At 38.2% G+C, this 19,766-nt stretch overlaps 1 protein-coding gene across 7 annotated transcripts in view; it reads right to left on the reverse strand.

The window, feature by feature from the left end:
* KLF12 (KLF transcription factor 12) overlaps positions 1-19,766 on the reverse strand; it is a 585,204-nt gene that overhangs the window by 57,365 nt on the left and 508,073 nt on the right. For all 7 annotated transcript variants that reach the window (XM_070239860.1, XM_001496646.6, XM_070239863.1 and 4 more), the window contains one exon: positions 13,318-13,380. In XM_070239860.1, the coding sequence (XP_070095961.1) occupies positions 13,318-13,380 (63 nt within the window). The remainder of the gene's footprint in view (positions 1-13,317; positions 13,381-19,766) is intronic.

The following is a 19,766-nucleotide window of genomic DNA, read 5'->3' on the forward strand; positions in this document are numbered from 1 at the left end:
TTTTTTATCGGACTAATTACAAGGAAATATAAAAGGGCAAGCTTTTATTAATCAAGCTTTTTTCACTCAGCCATGAAGAACTGCTAGGCAGGAAGAAAGCAAAGAGACAGGGTGTTCATATAAGCCTGAGAATTACGTTCAGAATCAAGTGGATCAGAGGGAAGGGAGTAAATGGAAGTCAGGTGGAGGTAAGAATTGGCATCCTAATCCTTTATAATACTATATGGTTTGTGGAAACAAGAAGAGAAGAGGAAAGCTATCAAATATATAATTTTAAGGCATCAATAAAGGAGGTTACACTTAAGAGAAAAGTGAACAGTGACAAATAATCTTGCCTTCCATAGCATAAAGTACTTTCCTATCTAATCTCCTCCATTTATTTCCATATCATCCTTGAGAAACATATAAGCAAGAGCAGGCATGATGGACTCCATTTTGCCCCAGATCACATAATTAGAGACTGACAGAACAGGTCCCAGATCTCTGAAATTCAGGTCAGCATTCTACCATTATCCTTCAAACATTTTGTCCAGTATAACAAACAATTATAAGCAGAGAAAGGGTAGAGATGATGTAACCAATGTTTAAAGATATTCCTAACATGAAAAAATTCTTGTTGCCTTCTGAATCTGAATACTTTTACTTTTTTAAAAAAATACTGAATAAGGAATGAGAAACAGCCGTGAAAAAGTGGAGGGGAAGGCACCAAAGCTAGGGGATCGAAGTTCTGATCCTAGCTCAAATTCACTGTGTAAACTTGAATAAAATTCTCTAAACTCTCTGGGTCTCAGTTTTCCCAACAACAAGATAAGGATGTTGAAAGAGATTATTCATTTCATTATCAATATGCCCTGAGCCTGATGTACCATGTGCTGTCTTGGAAGCCAGTAAATGATGGTCCTCACAATGGAGGGTCTCCATCTGGAGATGAGAAGGTGGGAAGATCATTATACACAGGCAAACAAATGATGACAATAATTCATGATGAGTGTGATAATTTAGTTCATATAGTGGCATTAGATCAGAGAGGAAGAAAAGGCTAATGGGATGGGAAATTATAGGGAACACTTTGCACAGAAGAGAATTCTTAAGCTGACTCTTTTAGAATTAGTTTCCTTGGTGATCAAAGTGTTTTGGAAAATATAAGTTTGGTGTGGCTGGAATGTCTGGTCCATGCAGGATGGAAAAAATTTAGGAAAAGTGAGGTGGGAAAGGAGGAAAAGAATTGTCTTGCAAAGGGTTTCAAAAGTTATGCTACGGGCTTTAAATTTCTAAGCAATGGCAAGGCAGGACAGAGTTGTAAAGAGAGGAGCAATCTCATTTGCATTTTACAAATATCACTGTAGGCATGACGAAAGTTGGATTTGGGGGTGGGGGGGGGAGTAGAAAGAGCCTGAATCCAGAGACCAGTTAGGAGCTTAGGTTAATATTTCAGGCTAGAGATGAAGAAGAGCGAATAGTGCCAAGAAATATTTAGGAGACAGAATACTGGGTGATCAAATAGATGTTGGATTGACAGAGTTGGAGTTCCTGTGAGGCTATGAGGCTTCTGGCTTAGGTGACTGTGTGGATGGGGAATAGAAAGAAAGTTGGGCTTGGAGGATGTGAACAAATAGATTCTTTTCCAGTGCTAAAGTCTTTTCATGGAAGGAGGTCAGGGTCACTGCTGTTTTGGGAAAAGGTGCTTTCATGTATTAAGATCTATTTATTTAGTTGTGGTTGGGTGTCTCACCAAGCAGCCCTGGGCTAGACATATATGGGGGCAAGTGGCATCATTTTATGATGGGCTGTTGACAGTATGCACAGGTGAGGCAAAGAAATTGACTGAAACTTGAGTTATCTGCATCCTGAGGACACATACAGGCTGCCTTAAGTGCATCATTATAGCTTCTGTCTGATTTACCTGTGGGTACCTGTGGCTTGACCACTGCACTTTAGATCCACTAGTTGATACTTTGCAAAAACTTTTATCTTCATATTTTTTTCATCTCAAAAACTTTCTGTCCCTCATCATCAAATATAGACACACGTATACACCCTAGGTGATTATCATTTATATGCCAATGGTGCCCACATTTGTATCTATATACTTGCCCTCTTCTTCACGCTCCCAACCACAACCACAAGTTGCTCAGACAAAAACTAGGTGTCATCCTTGATTATTCTCTTCTCTTCATTTTCTTCCATAAGAAATTGCTGTTGACAAGGCCTTCAAAATATACTCATCTACTTCTCTCTCTCCACTGATACTAGTCTCAGCCATCATCCTCTTTCTCCTCAACCACTGGCCCAGCCTCCTCACACATTCTCCTGCCTCCAGTCTTAGAATCCTTTCTCTACAAAGCAGCCAGAGTGAGCCTTATTTCATTCTCCTCCCATGGCTCCCATTACACCCAGACTACAGACTGCATGCTTCTGTCCTGGCCAACCTCTCTGACCTTATCTTATTTCACCCACCTCTCACTTATGTTTTTATGTTCCTTCAATGTTCCAAATTTTTTCCTATCCTAGGGCCTTTGTGTGAGTTGTTTCCAGCACCTGGAATAATTTCCCCCAGATCCTCATGCAGCTGGTTCCTTCTCACTCAGCTCCCAGCTTCAGTGTCACCTCCTCTCAAGAGGCTTTTCTCTGACCAAACTCCTTGGATAGCTTTCCAGTCAACTCGAGTCATATCCCTGTTGTATTTTAATCAGAGCACTTCTGCTACTAGACACTTGCTGCTTGTCCGTCTTACTCTACTACATGGTAAGCTCCACGAGAGCAGAGGTCCTGTTTGCCTTATCAAATATGGTGTCCCCAGAGTGCAGAAAAGTGGCAAGATCATTGTGGGCACAACGATTTTACTGAATGAAGGAACAAATGAATGAACGCAAATATTCTAGAAAAGTGTTTATTTGAGGAAAAAAAATCTATTGAGTAAAAAGAAAAATAATTTCTGGCAATTCCAAAAGTGATCAGGTTTGTAAGAGACATAAAATGTAAATACTTACATTGTAACTTAAAATTAAATACACGCTGAGAGAAAGAACAAAAATGGAAAACAAGTGAAGGCCCACAGGGCACCAAGGCAGAGAAGAGACTTGGCTAATGCATTCTAAGGAGGCAGTAGGGTTTAAAATAAACAAGGAACTCTCTGATTGCTTTCCTCATTTTCTGAAAGTTATTGCTGAAACCTTCTGGTATTTTTTGAAGCCCTTTACCCCCTGATGACCATTACCATCATCAACAACATTCAGTCAAATCTTTCATTCAGGGGACGGGAGAGGGACAGACATGTAAACTCACACACATATTCTCTTCATGTTTTCTCACCATTCCAGGCCAGTATGTTTTGCTTTAGTGTTCCAGGAGGCACCCTTCACAGTCTCCAATGTGAATAGTGCCCCCTGGGGTTGTGCAATATGGCAGTCCTGAAAAGAGAATCACAAGCCAAATGTGGCAGCACCACCTTTCTGGCTGTCTAGGTTTCTTTAGGAGGGAGGCTTTTCCATTAAAAATGTCCTGACAAGACAATTAAAAAAAACTGTCATTGCTATGTACAGTCAGTTCCTAATAACCAAAACAAAAATGGGCCAAAGTGCATATTATTCTTGCGGCTGGGGCTGCACTGGTTTTAGGTTTTAGCATAGCTTGGGCGACTCAGGGTCCCTTTCTCTTAACGGTATTCCCAGGACTCTCTGCTCTCATATCAAAGGTTTCCCTCCTACCTGAACTATCCTGAGAGAAAGGAGAGCATGAGCCCCACATTTCAATGAGAATGGAGCCTTCAAGGAGCTCCTGAGGTAATATCTGTGAGATGGTGTGGATTATGGAAAAGACATTCTCTGTTAGCCAGGATAATAATGACTCTTTCAAATAATTTAGATTGTATTGTACCGAAGGAAGACTTCCAATGACTTCACAAGCTTTTATGATCAATAACAAGGCTACTGTTGGGGAAAAAAAAAAAAAGCACTAGGGTAAAATTTCATAGGAAACACTGGCACACTATCAATGGGGAAGGGGATAGAATGAGTCTAGTGCCACTTAGAGTAGAGACTGAGTTGACTGGCTGCATTTCAGTGCTATGATGATATGACATCAGTGTCTACAAGATCATTTCATGAGCGCTCACAGTCCATGCTAAATTTATCAACTTTTACCTCTAGGTGGCAGCAACTTTCTTCTGTTCTCAACAGGGTTGCCTTTGGCCTTTGTTTCCTACCTCCAGTCTAATTCCATACTTCCTTCTCTTTCTCAAATAAATACTTCACAGCCTGTAAAGTTTGGGGAAGATTACTGTAAGGCACTTTCACTGTAAGAAATCAGTCCATTCTTGCGGTTAAGCTACAGGGTTCTTTAACGAGCACAAAATAATTCAGGGCTAAAGTGAAAAACAACAGAAAGCTATTTTTCTTTCTTTCTCCATACCTATCAATTGCAAGCTCTAAGGAAAGCAAGATGTCTTTTTCATTACAGTCCTCTGAGGAAAAAAGGTAATGAGTAGAGAAATGGGAAAATAGATGGAACTGGAGAGATTTCTAGCTTACAATAACATTAATCCTATGGGTGATTTAAATCATTGCTTTCCAAAAGATGTAACCCGATATGTCCATTTATGAAGGCATTCCAAATATAGGAAGGAAGAGAAGATTTAGTCATCATACAAAATTGGTAACATACGGAGAGTTACCCTTCTGTTTATTTGGCCTTCACAGAAACCGAAGTAAACTGGTTCCATCTATATTCTAAAAAGCTATCATTTCTCACTAGATGTAACATGCGCCCTTTCTGAAGCACCTATTTACCTAATGTATTGAACCAGAGTCCTACCTACATTATTCACCTCCTCAGGATTCTAAATTGTTAGCGTTAAGGACTCAAGAGAGGTGAAGTAAATTATGGATTCATTTGAGGCTACAACAAATGCTAGGTGTGTCAAAGGATCACTCAGGTGGTAGTAAAAAGATTCCTTTTATGTAAAGTCAACATTTGATTACGGGCTAATACCTAAGGTTTATGAAGTACTTTCTTTCAAGGTGATGCTATGAAGTGTATTATCTCTTTTACACTTTTCACAAGACCTAATTTGAATGCTTTGGGTCAGACACCATTCGTTCACTCATTTAATAGAAATACTGACGTGTAGGAAGCATGAAGACTAATTTAGCATAAGTGACAAATTTATACCAGAACCCAAGCTTGTTGACTCTAGTTTTATTTATTTCATAGGCGGTTCCTCTGTTTTTGACTATTTTATGTATCTTATCACAATGCGTATTTGGTTTTAAAGGCTGCATTTTTAAATATGGGACTCAAAGCAGGATTTCTGGGAAAATGGTTTGAGGGGATTAGAATCAAAAACTCTAAGTTTCAAGACGAATGGAGTCTATTTTGATTAAACATTGTTCTTATGCTTTGGCAATTCAATAATCAAGAATAAGACCTGATAGAAGCCACTTATTTTAGTTACTAATTCTACAGTACCTTCATTTCATCATCCAAAATACAAGAAAAGATGGCCTCCAAGGAATAACATTAAAGTTCATTAACTACCTTTAATGACAGCTTCTAGTTCACTGAATAGTAGGGTGAGTGATGGGGCTAGTTTATGAAGCACAGTCTTTCCCATCACTGTTGGGTACCAGCACCTCATCTTCCCGTAGGAAACTCCTCATTACATGTGGTCTTAGTGGGATTGTTAACCAAGGCACCCTCCCTCTCTTGGCCAAGGCAGGACACGTGAGCCAGGGTGGGGCCAATCAGACTTTGGCTTCCTCAATAGATATTTTGAGAGATGATTTCAAGGAGCTGGAGCTGACGCTCTAGGGATGCACCTGCTTATTAAATCCTGCTCCCAGGATTCTGGGTACGTCCTGCTTCCTGTGTTTCCTGAAGCCCAGCTCCTGTTTTCCCTTCGACTCCATAACCCACCTCGGGTCCTTCTATCAAATTACCTTTTGCTTAAGTTGGCCAGACTCAGTTAGTTTCCATTACTTCCAACAAAAGAACCTCACCTGATAAAGGAGACTAAACTGAATGAAAATTTAGATAGAATACAAGCAGACAGTGGATTCCAGTAGGATCCTCAGCTCTCCAGCTACTTATTAGCTGTGGGCTTATGTGGAATTGCTGTGACTAAAACCTGTGTGATATTGGGTGGGTTTTAATCTACTGTTCTCTCCAAATTGATTAAAAAATATATTAATTATGAGGATATTGATCCTACCTTAGGTAATCTAGGGCTATATTAAGAAATGTAACAAATACCCAATTTTAAGGAAATTACTAAGAAACTTTATGAACATCTAGTGGTCAGTTGAGAAAAATTATAGTGAGATGAGAACATACATAATTTGAAAATTGCTAGTTCACTATCCATGTGTATACAGAGAAATCTCCATTGCTAGAAAGATGACACTGCAAATATGACTGACAGATGAAAACCAAAACAAAACTGCTGGTATACACCCATCATTCTCAGAGGGGAATCCCTTAAAGATTGATGATCTTGAGCAGCATTTCCAGGATATTCAAGAACACATTAGGATTTTTGATTGGCTCCCAATATTAGCCATTATTCTTTCAAATATATATTTAGAAGACAGTTATAATCAGCTAATATTTTAGCCCAAATATATACACTGAAAAATATTATGAAAGACATAAAAAATGCAGCCTCTCTAGCTATATATAAAATAAGATCTTCATTTTAATTTGATATGTTAATTATAACATGGTTCATACTGATGCTATCATAGATAGATTTTTTTTTCAAATTGGGACACAGTTTTTTTTCTGCATTATTCACTGACCCCCACCTCCTCTTGTTCTTCATGTTTTAGTACAGCATGACCATTATTTTAAAGTTCTACATCTGAACAAGTTTAACAGGGGGGGATTGTGCTGGAGAATAATGCACACTGCACAATTTAAAGCTCTAGATAAAAAGCTGTAGTTTAAGTAGCTTTCCCAGAGTAAATCATGATTTGCGATTATATAATTTTAAAATATCCTTAAGTGTATAAAACCAACCTAAAAAAATGACAGTTACATGAAAAATATGCTACAAATCCCAGAATTATGAACAATTCATTTTGTTATTTCTTTTTCTCCTCCCTAGTTTAGATTTAATTTGCTCTTCTTTTTCTGGTTTCCTAAGGTGGAAACTTAGATTATCCATCTGAGATCTTTCTTCTTTTCTAAAAATGCATTTGATGCTATAAATTTCCTTTGCTGCATTGCTTTTGATGCATCTCACAAATTTTCATAAGCTATGTTCTCATTTTTAGTTAAAAATACTCTTTAGAGGCCAGTCCAGTGGCGTACAGGTTAAGTTCACGTGCTCTGCTTCAGCGGTCCAGGGTTTGCCGGTTTGGATCCCGGATGCAGACATGGCACTGCTCATCAAGCCATGCTGTGGCAGGCGTCCCATATATAAAATGGAGGAGGATGGGCACGGATGTTAGTTCACAGTCAATCTTCCTCAGCAAAAAGAGGAAAATTGGTGGTGGATGTTAGCTCAGGGCTAATCTTCCTCAAAAAAAACCCCAATATATATATATATACATATATATGTTTTTTAAATTTCTCCTTTGACCCATGTTTTATTTAGAAGCATGTTGTTCAGTGTCCACATATTTTTAGATTTCCCAAACAAGTCCTTTTGAATATTGAACTAATATCTCTCAGTTATGCTAAAATCAGTTAATATAACAGAGATGTTTTATTACAAGATAGTACCACATCTAACTACAGTGCTGAGAAGACGCCAGGAATCAACAGAGAGGATACTGACACGCCCTATTATAGGTTCTTATATCAGGTTTTCAGCCAGATACTAATATTATTCTGAGCAGCAGGTTGGTAAAAAGAAGACTCATGGACTTTTAATAGAAAAATGTCTCAGAAGTGGTGATCTTTATGGCTCAGTATGTTCTTAGAGTGCTAATTCTCCTATAATTAAGGAAATAATTACAGAAAATAACCTACTTTAATTTTTTCCCCCAAATCATCTTTATCATGACTGAAGCAACACTAGACACAAAAATCAGTTGATATAAATGGAATGTGAAACACTTTGATCATGAGGTTTCGTGCTAAAATTCTAGGTAATAGAATTTAGGCGAATTAGACCACAGGCCTTTAATAAGGTCAATCTAAGAGATAGTACACAAGTTTAAAGCATACATAATCATCACCAAGCTAAATCTGAGGAGGTGGTGGAAGTAATTAAAGAATTTAATAGCCAATACTGGATTATAACATAAAAAAAGACATGAATTTGGAGGGATTTAATATGTAGCAACACCCTGGGGGTACTTCTTTTCATTGTAATTCAGAGAAACTGCAAACTGGCTCATGATTACACGAACTGCATCCCATTTTCCAAATCTGTTATCAAACATTGGAGAGAACATGCTTTCAAACCAAATCTAAAGGCAACCTGCTGTTACTTATTTGCCAACACATATGGATTAAAAAAACCACGAAGGCTAGGCAGACATTCTGGGAACCAGAACTTTCACATATTCAAGTCCATACACGTTGTCATAATTTTTGCTCTGTAAGTCAAAAAGCAAGGCAGTAGAATGGTCTGGTAATTAAAACAACATAATCAATATTATCTATAAATAATGAGCACGCAAGGATCTGCAAGATGATGAGTAAACATTCTGGCAGGGAGCAGCCGCCACATACTGGAGTGGGCAGCAATGTCTTCCTTAAGCCTCTCCTATTTCTCCTCTTTCTCCGCCCATCAATATCATGGGGATTTCCCAGAAAAAGCCTTCTGCTTAGCTCGTAATGAATTAAGCATCCATCTTACTTAATCCTTAGCATTTCTCTTGCTCCACCCACAGGTAGCCAACTGCTACACAGGGAAAGATGACTGGACAGTTGTGCAGAGATCTGGGTTTATGTCTACATCTGACACGTTACATTTTTGTCTTTGGGCCTTATTTCTACATTTGGTAAGTGAGGAGTTGAACTGAACTTGATGATGTTTACCTTTCCTTTACAGCTCTGAAACTGATAACCACTACATTTGGAAACGCTCTGGCCCTCCTTAAGGGGATAGCTCTACTCCAGCTCTCTGAGAGGTTTCCAACATCAGCAACCTGAGTGCCTTCCTCTAATAACGCAAAAGGTGTAAACAAGAAGGAATGTTCTTATTTTTATGACAAAAATCCATACTAGTTACATCCTTCAGAAAGATTCTATGAGGTCAAGTCTAACATTTGCAACTGTATACATACAAATATTTAGGTTCACTGTAGCACTATATATCCAACAATATAACATCAAAGTGTAAAAAGGCTCTTGCTGCCCTCCACAAAAATAGATGACACAGAACTTTTTCACATCCAAATGTGAAATGTGATTCACACCCAGAATGTGTCATAATTTGCATAAATACTCTGTTAAAACTAGAGCCTCTTTGTGTACATAGCTACATAACATCTCGGGGATGCTGGTAAGAAATAAATTATAATTGAGACTGGTAATGGCAGCATCCAATGGGTTAGAGAAAATTACTTCTATTTTCCTGATGACAATTCCTATTAATAATACTTTATTTTCTGTGTCATTATATAAGTAACCCAGAAAGTCATCCACTACTGATCTCACATAATAGCCCTTGAGAGATGTTTTGGGTGCACATCACAACCACTACTACCACCATCATCAAACAAGGGGATATGCCCAAATCCTTGAAAACTTTAGGAATGGAAAAGCGTGGAGGGAGAAGCAAAGAGGAGAGAAGAAAAGGTGAAAAGCTAAAAATGAGCATATACTAATGAGTGTGTCTTTGGCATGCTCACACTGATCCCAGAAATTTTTGGAGCCTTAAGTCAACTTCAGTGTTCAGTTCAGAGATATTCCCCACCAAGCCCGTCCCTGTCCTGCTCCAACCTACACATACACACCAAACACAGGTTCCAGATTTCTATTATCTCTTTGGTGATAAAACAGCTGAAGGATGACTTGGAAACAGCCACTCTCTGGGTTTGATATCAGAATAAAATAGCTTCATGCAAAAAGATCTGCAAAGAACAAAAGTCTATCTGCACATTCAACTCTCTAATAAGGTTTGTCCCATTTTCCACATTTGCCCAAAATGGAGTAAAATATTTTTTGTTGGCATTATCATACACAAGAAAGAGTGGCAAATATTCTAAAACAGGTTTATATAGTTATTGGACAAGGGAGGGTATGATCACCTTTACTGAAGGCCAATGATGAAGGAAAATGGAGAGATGTGACAAATGAAATAGAGAATGAAGTTCACACGCTGAAGTTCAAAGGCTTCATCAATCCTCAAATCAATAAATATTACTATAGCGGAGTGGCAATGAGGGGAGGGCCATCCTGACGGACAGAGTTTATGTCTGGCCTGGATTGCTACCTTTGATTAACTAAATATTAAATGAGTCATACAATGACCTCATGTTCTTTACTGGAGTGCTAATATATCCTGCAAGAAGTTCCTATTACCATTCTTTAATCCCTGGGAATTACCATATAATTATAGCAAACCTGGGTCCATCCTAACATCTGTCACTGGACCCCTGACATCCTGGTGCTTTCATCTCCTTCCTGGATTTGTACATCTGTTACCACACTTTCTTTCCATCCCAGCAGGTTTGTTTGCCTTGAACAGACATTCTTTTCCACACATTTCTTCAACTCCAGAGGAAACGCTCCCACAGGAATGAGGCCAGTGGATGCGGCCTCTCATATTAACATTATGCAAAGAAAAACACTACTTAAAATTTTAAACCATCTTTACTCAGTAATAAACACTGGTTTGATAGCTCAACCACAGCCATTGACACTTACAACCTACCAATTGTTATGCATTCCTTATGCATGACTTATAACTTCAAGGCTTTTTATCTTTTACTGAGGTTTAATTGCTTATTTGATGAACAATATTTTTTAAGTGAATGGAGCATTTGCTAACCCAACTTCACAAAATCATCCAACATCACTCACGTGTAGTGTTTGCAGATCTACCTCAAGCCTGAGCCAAACGAGCATTGAATTTGACATCTAATTCTATAAACTATCCCAAACTTCTATTTTGGGGAGAGCAACTATCACTTTCCCTTCATCTCCATTGCTAGCATGAGTATTGAAACTTTCTGGATTTTCAGAGCCAATATTTCATAAAGAAATAGCAAGTGTTTATCACTTAATAGATGTAGATGCTGAGTGAGTCACTGGGCTTCTTCCTAGCCAGGAGATTTATTTCCATCTACCAGCCTCACAGTATCTACCTAAGGAAAATTCAAGGTAGTATATGTATAATAGTAATTTTAACTAATTCATGACCAAACAAAGCACACGTATTAAATCCATGTATGTTCTTACGGTGGTTAATTTAGAAATGTCTCTAGGTCCTTGCGTATGTGTTTCAATCTATAAAGGAGGCACTATCTCAAGCTCTCTGTTTTCCTACTAATTCTGGGTCTTTATTCAAAAACCTTCTCTAGGATGGGTTTTCTGGAAGTCCCTTCTTCTTTTATAATTTCCTCCTTCTCTACTAGGCACTCTCAAATTGGTCTTAAACAGAGTTGATAACATGTATCTCTGAACATTACACTTTAAATATATCTCCTTAGAGCATTATCCACATTTTATTATATATGTTGTCTGTGTGATATCATATAACATTGTATATTATATATGTGTGACAACACACACACACTCTTCCCCTGTAAGACATTGAGCCCCGTGAGGATAGAAACCACGTTTTATTTATCTTTCTAATCTAGTGCTTTTCACAGTGCCAGGGACTGTAAATAAATGTTGCTGAATTGTAAAAGTCAAATTTTCTCAAAGCTAGTAGTAAAAATCCTTTTTGTTTTTCATGGATTACTTCACTGGAGATAAAAGTAGTTTAAACTTACTAACCAAATAATGTGCTATGAATTATGTAGGAACAAGTTATGGTATTGCAATACTGCAGAAAGGAAAAGGGAAGGAAAGAAAATTTGTTATTTAGTCAGTGTTCCACATTTAGTTACCGAGAAATAAGCTGTAGAAACTGGATCTCATAACTGACAATGTGGTACTCTATCCATTAGCTTAAGTTGCTCGCTTGAGCATCTCATATTCTCTATATGGAACAAGGTTTCTTTAGTACAATATGTCTTTTCGTGAGAAGAAACATCAATTCCATGCAGTCAAGAAAGGACCTGATTTCTCCCTTTCCTTTTGTGTAATGGCCATGAGCATGATCATTCTCTAAGCTTTCCAGGTTTAACGGGGGACAATACGCTTTAGTGGCTGTGAGAAACCACGAAGGATGCCCCAGCTTTCAGAGAGTGTGTAAGCAAATGGCTGTATCCTCTGTGCTCCATTTCCCCCTCTGTGAAAAAGAAAAGCATAATATTTAACAACATCACCAAGCTATTGTGAGGGTTAATTAGATTTAATGGGGGAAGGGAGGCGAGCTGATTAGGCACTATTCAAAGTCAAAGAATCATTATTTTGTGTCTAAAAATAATCCTGATTTAGGAGTAAAATTAATTTAGGAGCTCCATCTTTGGTAATCATCTTCCCATACTTTAAAAAAAGCCATAGTTTTTAATCAAAATCCAATTTTAAGCACAACCCAATGAAGTAAAAATGGAGTTCTGTAAATTTCCATTCACCTTTGAAGAAATACAGTATACAGTTCAATTTTGTCTTTTTCTTCTCTTCCCTTCTTTTGAAGATATATTACATGTAGAAAAGTTAATTTTGTTGATAGAGTAATGTAATCAAATATGGATTTTAACCCTACATTAATTTTTTTTTGTTTCACATGAAAGATTTGTGAAACACCTTCAATTGCTTCTTTAAGGAATCAACAATCAATGTTTTGTGGTTGAAATAACTTTTCAGGTCATTTCTGGTAAGTTCCATCCATATTTTTGTTCAAGAACTAGTTAGTGAAAGATCTTTGTATTCCCTAAATTAAAAAAAAAAAAAAAAAAATCCCTGGATATTTAAGGCTCAAGTCAGAAAAAAATAATACTAAATACTAATCACCAAAATTAACAAAATAGATTAACTAACTACGAAAATCTTCTTGAGAAGTGGAAGTTGGTACTTGAGAAAAATCTGAGTGGTCACCCATATCTCACTAAAAAGCTTACAGTATCTTTGAAAAAAGGGAACTCTATCATGTTTGTTTAGAACTTTCTGAAGGAAAGGGACACTACACAGCTCAGTTAGTGGAAAAGTATTCTCTATGGAGCAGTGGGAAGAGTCCTCTTTTGTTTGAACACAGCCCTATTAAAATTTCTCGTAAGACATAAATTCTCTTAACTTAGACTGTATACTCACCAAGCAAACTTCTGATTATTCATTCGATTTCCCCGGACCCTTGACACTGGGGACGGATGTACCCTGTAGGCAGATGAGAGTAATCCAGTCACTGAAAGAGCATATTCACAATTATAAATGAGCAAACAAAAAGGGATCTGGTTTATAAATAACCTCTTTTAGATTTGCCTAATATAAAATCCCCCAGGTTTGATCACATCTTAGTAAATGGATGCAATTAGATTTCTTTGCCTGCAAACCTGCTCTCTCTCTTTCCTTCTTTACTACTTCTAACACAACAAGGGTTTATCATAATGTTCACTGTGAAGACCCCCCAAAAGCAGGACTGCCAGTTTTAATTGACTGATTCATTCTTTCAGTTCAACAAAAAGTTACTCAATACCTAATCCTCGCCAGGCGTAGGAGTGGCTAAAAGTAATGTAAGCTATGATGCTAACCTTCAAAGGGTTCTTTCTGGTATGTGTTCCCAGAGAGGGGGCACAAAGAAACAGTCTTAGTACACACCCTTCAATTTCTAGATTTAAAACCCTAAAAAGCAAGATAAGGGGCCAGCCCAGTGGCACAGCAGTTAAGTTCCCACTTTCCACTTGGGTGGCCTGGGGTTTGCCAGGTCAGATCCCAGGTGTGGACCTATGCACTGCTTGTCAAGCCATGCTGTGGCAGGCATCCCACATATAAAGTAGAGGAAGATGGGCACAGATGTTAGCTCAGGGCCAGTTTTCCTCAGCAAAAAAGAGGAGGATTGGTGGCAGACACTAGCTCAGGGCTAATCTTCCTCAAAAAAAAGCAAGATAAAATTCATCAGGATATGCTACTCCAAAATATACTACTTTGGCATAAGGATTATTTTGAGCTGAAGGCAACTGAGTAGATATAGGAGGAGCTCTCTACCCTCACGTTATATGCCTAAAAGCAGGACATAAATTTCCCTTTTGTAAAGGAAATTTTCATTTGTAAAGGTGTCCCCCTCTCCCATACTAGGAAGAGGAGTACAATGCACAACTCCTATCACCAGAGATGGCACCAAGACGTGTCTGCATAAATAGCCCTTAATTACGATTAGTTTCCCCCATACATTTTTAGTCACCTTCCTGCAATCTACCTCCCTAGAAGGCCACATTCCCTTCTCTTTTGACTACTCACTTCTCCACAATTTATTACCCTTTGTTAAAATGGTATATAAGCCCCAAATTCTAACCACCCCTTTGAGTTACTCATCACTGAGTACTCCCACATGTGGGCATGTTACATGAATAAACTGTTTTTTCTTCCCTCTTGTTGATCTGTCTTTCGTCAGTATAATTTGCAGGCCCCCAGACAATGAACCTGAGAGTTCATTAATAATAATGAACTACAATAATCTCCTCTATAATCCAAATGTCCAGGAAAAGAATCCGTGGGGATGGGGGAAGAAAGAAGGATGAAGAGGTATTTCTAGGAGAAAAGTCTTCTAAAGTGATGCTCTATAGCTGGAAGAGGAAGGCAAAGTCAATTCAAAACTTTAGCCACATAGTGGAGAAGTGAAGACTATATTGTTTTATAAGCTTCCAGGGTTGGACTCATCCACTGGAAATAGTTTAAGCTTCCAGGAACTGCTGATATCTTCCAATCAGGAGCTAGCTGCTGAGCCTCCAACCCTTTGTGGGTCATTAACTGGCGACACAATATGCCCTACTTCCTACTTCCTTGTGGCCAACTTCCTGCTTTGTTCTATCTTTACTGAGATTTGTGAGACCTAGGCAGTCTTTAAGTTTGTGTTATCTTTCTTGCTATGTCTCAGACATTTCTCTTATTTACAAGACAAGAAGGAAAGAACACAGGGATTTTAAACTGGTCTTAAAGTCCAGTTAGAACCAATAGTTCTAAGGTTCATTAGAACCCCAGCTCCCCACAGTTGTTTAGCAAGTGAAAATCTTTACCAAACAGATAATACACCTCTAGCCCCTCGGTAGGGCCAACTGCAATCTTCCTGTAAATTCAGAGCCAGATGCACTTTGCACTCAGAAGGCTTATTTCTTCCAACATCCCTTATTAACATTCTTTTCCTCACAGCGCTTCTCAATGGCTGCTGCAGCTGAGCTGCTCAGTACAGATTTTCCGCTTGGCATGGGGGAGGGGGTGTTAATTATGCAGAAAGATGGAGAGAGGCCAGACAGCCCCTCTGGTGAACTGTCTCATTCAAGCACGGCCCACTTCCTGCTGTTTTGCAGCTACAAGGATCACCTGTTGGTCTTGGCATCCATCCAAAGTGAGGCCTAGCGGAAATGACAGACTCGGCTAGCAATGAAAGCCAGCTCATATTCCAGAACCCCAAAATGGGAAGAGAGAGAAAAAAACATGCAATAAAAATGCATAAGAATTATACAAAAGGTAGCAAGACTCATATTTTCTTCTCTTTTCCTCTTTTTGTCTGTCTGCTTGAACTATCAAAATGGAATTGCAAGGCAAAAAATGTCTCCCCACTTAAAGCCCCCTGACCCAAGAGAAAATGCAGGAAACCATCTTGAACCTTCCCTATAACCCCATTGGGCTATCGGAGTCCTACTTTATTACTAAATAAAGCTTTAAGGAGTAACAGCCCAAATACGCTCAGTTCTTTAATTCACTCTAACATCCTTTGAATGTTTTACTTTTATTGCCCCTCCTTAACCCTGATATTTCTAGTCTGATGAGAGAAGTATTCTCTTATTGATGCTTCTGATTGCATATATTAATGCAGAAAAATGGGCCTGTTTAACCTATAATTATAATATTCTCTAGGTATTTGTGTATTTTAGCAAAATTTCATTGATCCATAGGTCAAATACTGTAAGTAAATAATTTCTATAGCAGTTTAACACTCTTTATAGAATTCCTGATTGTGTGCGTATGACCAAATAATTATAAGGTTTCCTAAATTAAAACAGTAAAACAAGAAAGTGAGTAAATTGATAACCTGGAGCCGATTTCATCCGATGAAGTAGACCATAAAGGTTGGCATTTCAGCTACCCTCCAAAATTTCTCTTCAAAAGGATATGCAGTATTTTTGTGAGCTCAGTCTCTACATTGTGACACTTTTTGCCATCGCCTACCTTTTTTCCACATATAGCAGCCAGGCAGGTAGCAAAGTCAAAACCCCAGTAGGAGAAACCACCAGCTAATCTGCATGTCATGCATTATTCATGACCTCCTGATTCCTGCACCTGCATCTAGGCAGGAAGCTTGCAGGGAATGTTCATTATGCTTCTCTTAGCCTCACACAGGCTCGATTACTGCTAAGCTACTTTGTTCTGTAACTAAGGGTTTCAGGCCTTAGTACTAACCGCTGGATACAGAAAGAAAAAAAACCCACGATGTTGAAGAAAAGGGCAATCTTGGTTGTTGTGTAACATACATTGCATCCTACAATGTGCTCTTCTGAGACTGACAGTTTATCAGATGGAAATGCTCACATTTGGTGATTTACATTATATGGAAAAAAGGAAGCTATACCATTAACTATACATATATATAATGTACACATGGTTGGTATACATTAACCATGTATACCAACTGTTCTATTTATATACACTGCCTCATCTGAGGCAGAAAGCATGTTTATAATTTTACCCAATGCAAGGCTTAATTTAGCTTTCTTGCTAAGCATGTGAGAACTTTTTAGATATCTTAATATAAAAAAGACTCTTCCTTCTTTGGGTAAACCACCAGAGAACCTGACTTTCAAATCTTACCTTTTAATGACTGACACTTACAGTTAAGAGAATATGACCACTCTGATTTTCAATGTCTTCACGAACCCACCTAATAGGCTGGTGGCTAGAGATGGGATGTGAACCCGAATATCCAACACATACTATTGATTACACTAATGAACAGCTGAGGAAGGATATCGATCCTACCCTTTTACTAGCGCCACCACAAAAAAGCTGTGACAACTTAAATCCAATCTTATAGTCCCGAATGGAATTAGGATGAAGTGGTTAAGAATACAGACTGTGTAACCAGTCTGCCTGGGATTGAATTCCAGCCCCACCATTTACTATCAGTGTCATTTTAGGGCTAGTTACTTAACCTCTCTGTGCTTCAGTTTTCTCCTCTGTACAAATGGAGGCAATAATAGCAACCACTTCCTAGGGCTGTGAGATTTAAATAGGTTAACAGTTGTAAAGTGTTTAGAACAGTGCTTGGTACCTAGGATACAGTCAATATATGTTAGCCATTATCACCAGCAATGCTGATTGCATCAGAAAGGATGGTATGAGGGAATTGGTCTATCCAGCTAATTCCAGGGCATTGAGATAATGTCCTACAGAGCCTGCAGTCCTAACTACTATGCTTATGTGACTTTACAAAAGGTGAGGAAATAGCAAAGGGAAATGAACACATACAGAGTAACATGAACCAAATACTGTGGTTTATAAGGTCTGGCTTACTCTCTGGTATCTCATTTTTCTGTTCTATGTTGGAGGATCTATCTTCTGTTTACTCAGTTGCATAGTATTTCAGTGATGTCCATTCAAGAAGAAATCACAGTAATCACAGCAATACAAAACCACTCTCATTGACTAAGCTCTTACTATGAGCCAGACACTTTAACTGTAAGTACTTTAGACACATTATCATATTTTATCCTCATATCATCATTATTCACATTTTATCTTTGATAAAATAGCCTTAGAAGAGTTAAGTAACTTGCCAGGGTCACACAGCTAGTGAACAGCAAAATCAGAACTTGAACACAGGTATGTCTGACCTAGTCTATTCCAGATTATTATCCCATCCTTATGAATTCATATATATTCTCTCCACACCACCCTAGAGGATGCAACAAAGTAAATAAGCACCAGGGGCTTTAATGAGAGATTTAGCATTTATTTAAACCCAGCTGAACATTCTACAGTGTAAGTAGATACAAAATGAAAGAACTGGTTTTCCTGGCCTAAAATCCGCACTGGACTGAATAGTAAGCATGTGGTTACTCACAAGAAATAGTCATAGTAATGTACTTCATTCTCACTTTAACTGTTTATGAAAATTCCTTGTTATTAGCACCGCTATTTAGATACATAATGTACAATACATGTAAGTTTTAGACGGTGAAATTCATTCTAGCTAAATCCACTTCCTCACTTCCAGTTTTTTCTAGAACTCAATCCAATCCTGTTTGTGTCCACACTCTCTGATGAAATCATCCTTATCACGGTCATGAATGGCCTCCAGGTTTCTAAATCTAAAGGTTAATTCTCAGTCCTCATCTCAAATTCTCAGCAGTAACTGCTGTAACTGATCATTCTATCCTTGAAAAGGTATCTTTACTCAGCATCAGTGATATTCTTCCGGCTTTCCTCCTCTTCTTCTTTTTTTTTGCCTGAATCTCCTCCTCTCATTCTTTTCAACTCTAAAGGTCGGCATGGCCGGGGGATCACTTTCCCATTACCTTTTTCTTCCTAATTTCAACTCACTCTCTAGGTGAAAAACTTTACACTATAGCTACCCTCACACCCTTGATGATATCATCCCATCTAAAGGTTTTACAGGGGGCCGGCCCAGCGGCGCAGCAGTTAAATGCGCACGTTCCGCTCCCGGGCGGCCCGGGGTTCGCCGGTTCGGATTCCGGGTGCGGACGTGGCACTGCTTGGCACGCCCTGCTGTGGCAGGTATTCCACATATAAAATAGAGGAAGATGGGCACGATGTTAGCTCAGGGCTAGGCTTCCTCAGCAAAAAGAGGAGGACTGGCAGTAGTTAGCTCAGGGCTAATCTTCCTCAAAAATAAATAAATAAATAAATAAAGGCCTTACATACTATCCATATTATAATGACTCCCAAATTTCTATCTCCAGCCCTATCCCAAAATATTCTCTGAATACTCAGGGTTTTCAATCCAAACTTTTTCCTTAAAAAATTTTTTTTTTAAAAAAGGTGTTCCTTTCCATATCTTCCTAGTCTCAAAAATGGCATCATTCACCCAGTTGCAACCTTGGAGTGATACTTGAGCCCTTTTATGCTCTCATGACCTATGTGCTAGAGAGGCTGCTTAAGACTGACAAAAATCAGAATAATTACATCACAGCCCAATAAAATATTTATTGTAGAAAATTGCTCATCTAGTAAGATCAGAGATTTTATATCAAGGTCATGAGAAATTGTGTACAAATATTTTCTATTCCTAAGTCCAATTTTTTTCTGTTATGTAATAAAATTATTAGCCCATACTTTCATACATAAATTACTCCAATTACTTGACATAATACATACTTTAACAATTCAGTTTACTACACGTGTGGAAGAAAAGATTAATCTAAAATAATTCCACAATTATTCTTAAATACCAGAATTTTTCTATTCAGAATCACATCAAAGATAATTTTAAAATAATTCTTGGTATTGCTCCCTTCTTTTACACAGTTGTTCTGAATACAAATTCTCATGATTACTCGGGTTAATTTGGATGTTTTTATTTTAACATG

The sequence above is a fragment of the Equus caballus genome, chromosome 17, assembly GCF_041296265.1.
Source record: "Equus caballus isolate H_3958 breed thoroughbred chromosome 17, TB-T2T, whole genome shotgun sequence".
Classification (NCBI taxonomy): Eukaryota; Metazoa; Chordata; class Mammalia; order Perissodactyla; family Equidae; genus Equus; species Equus caballus.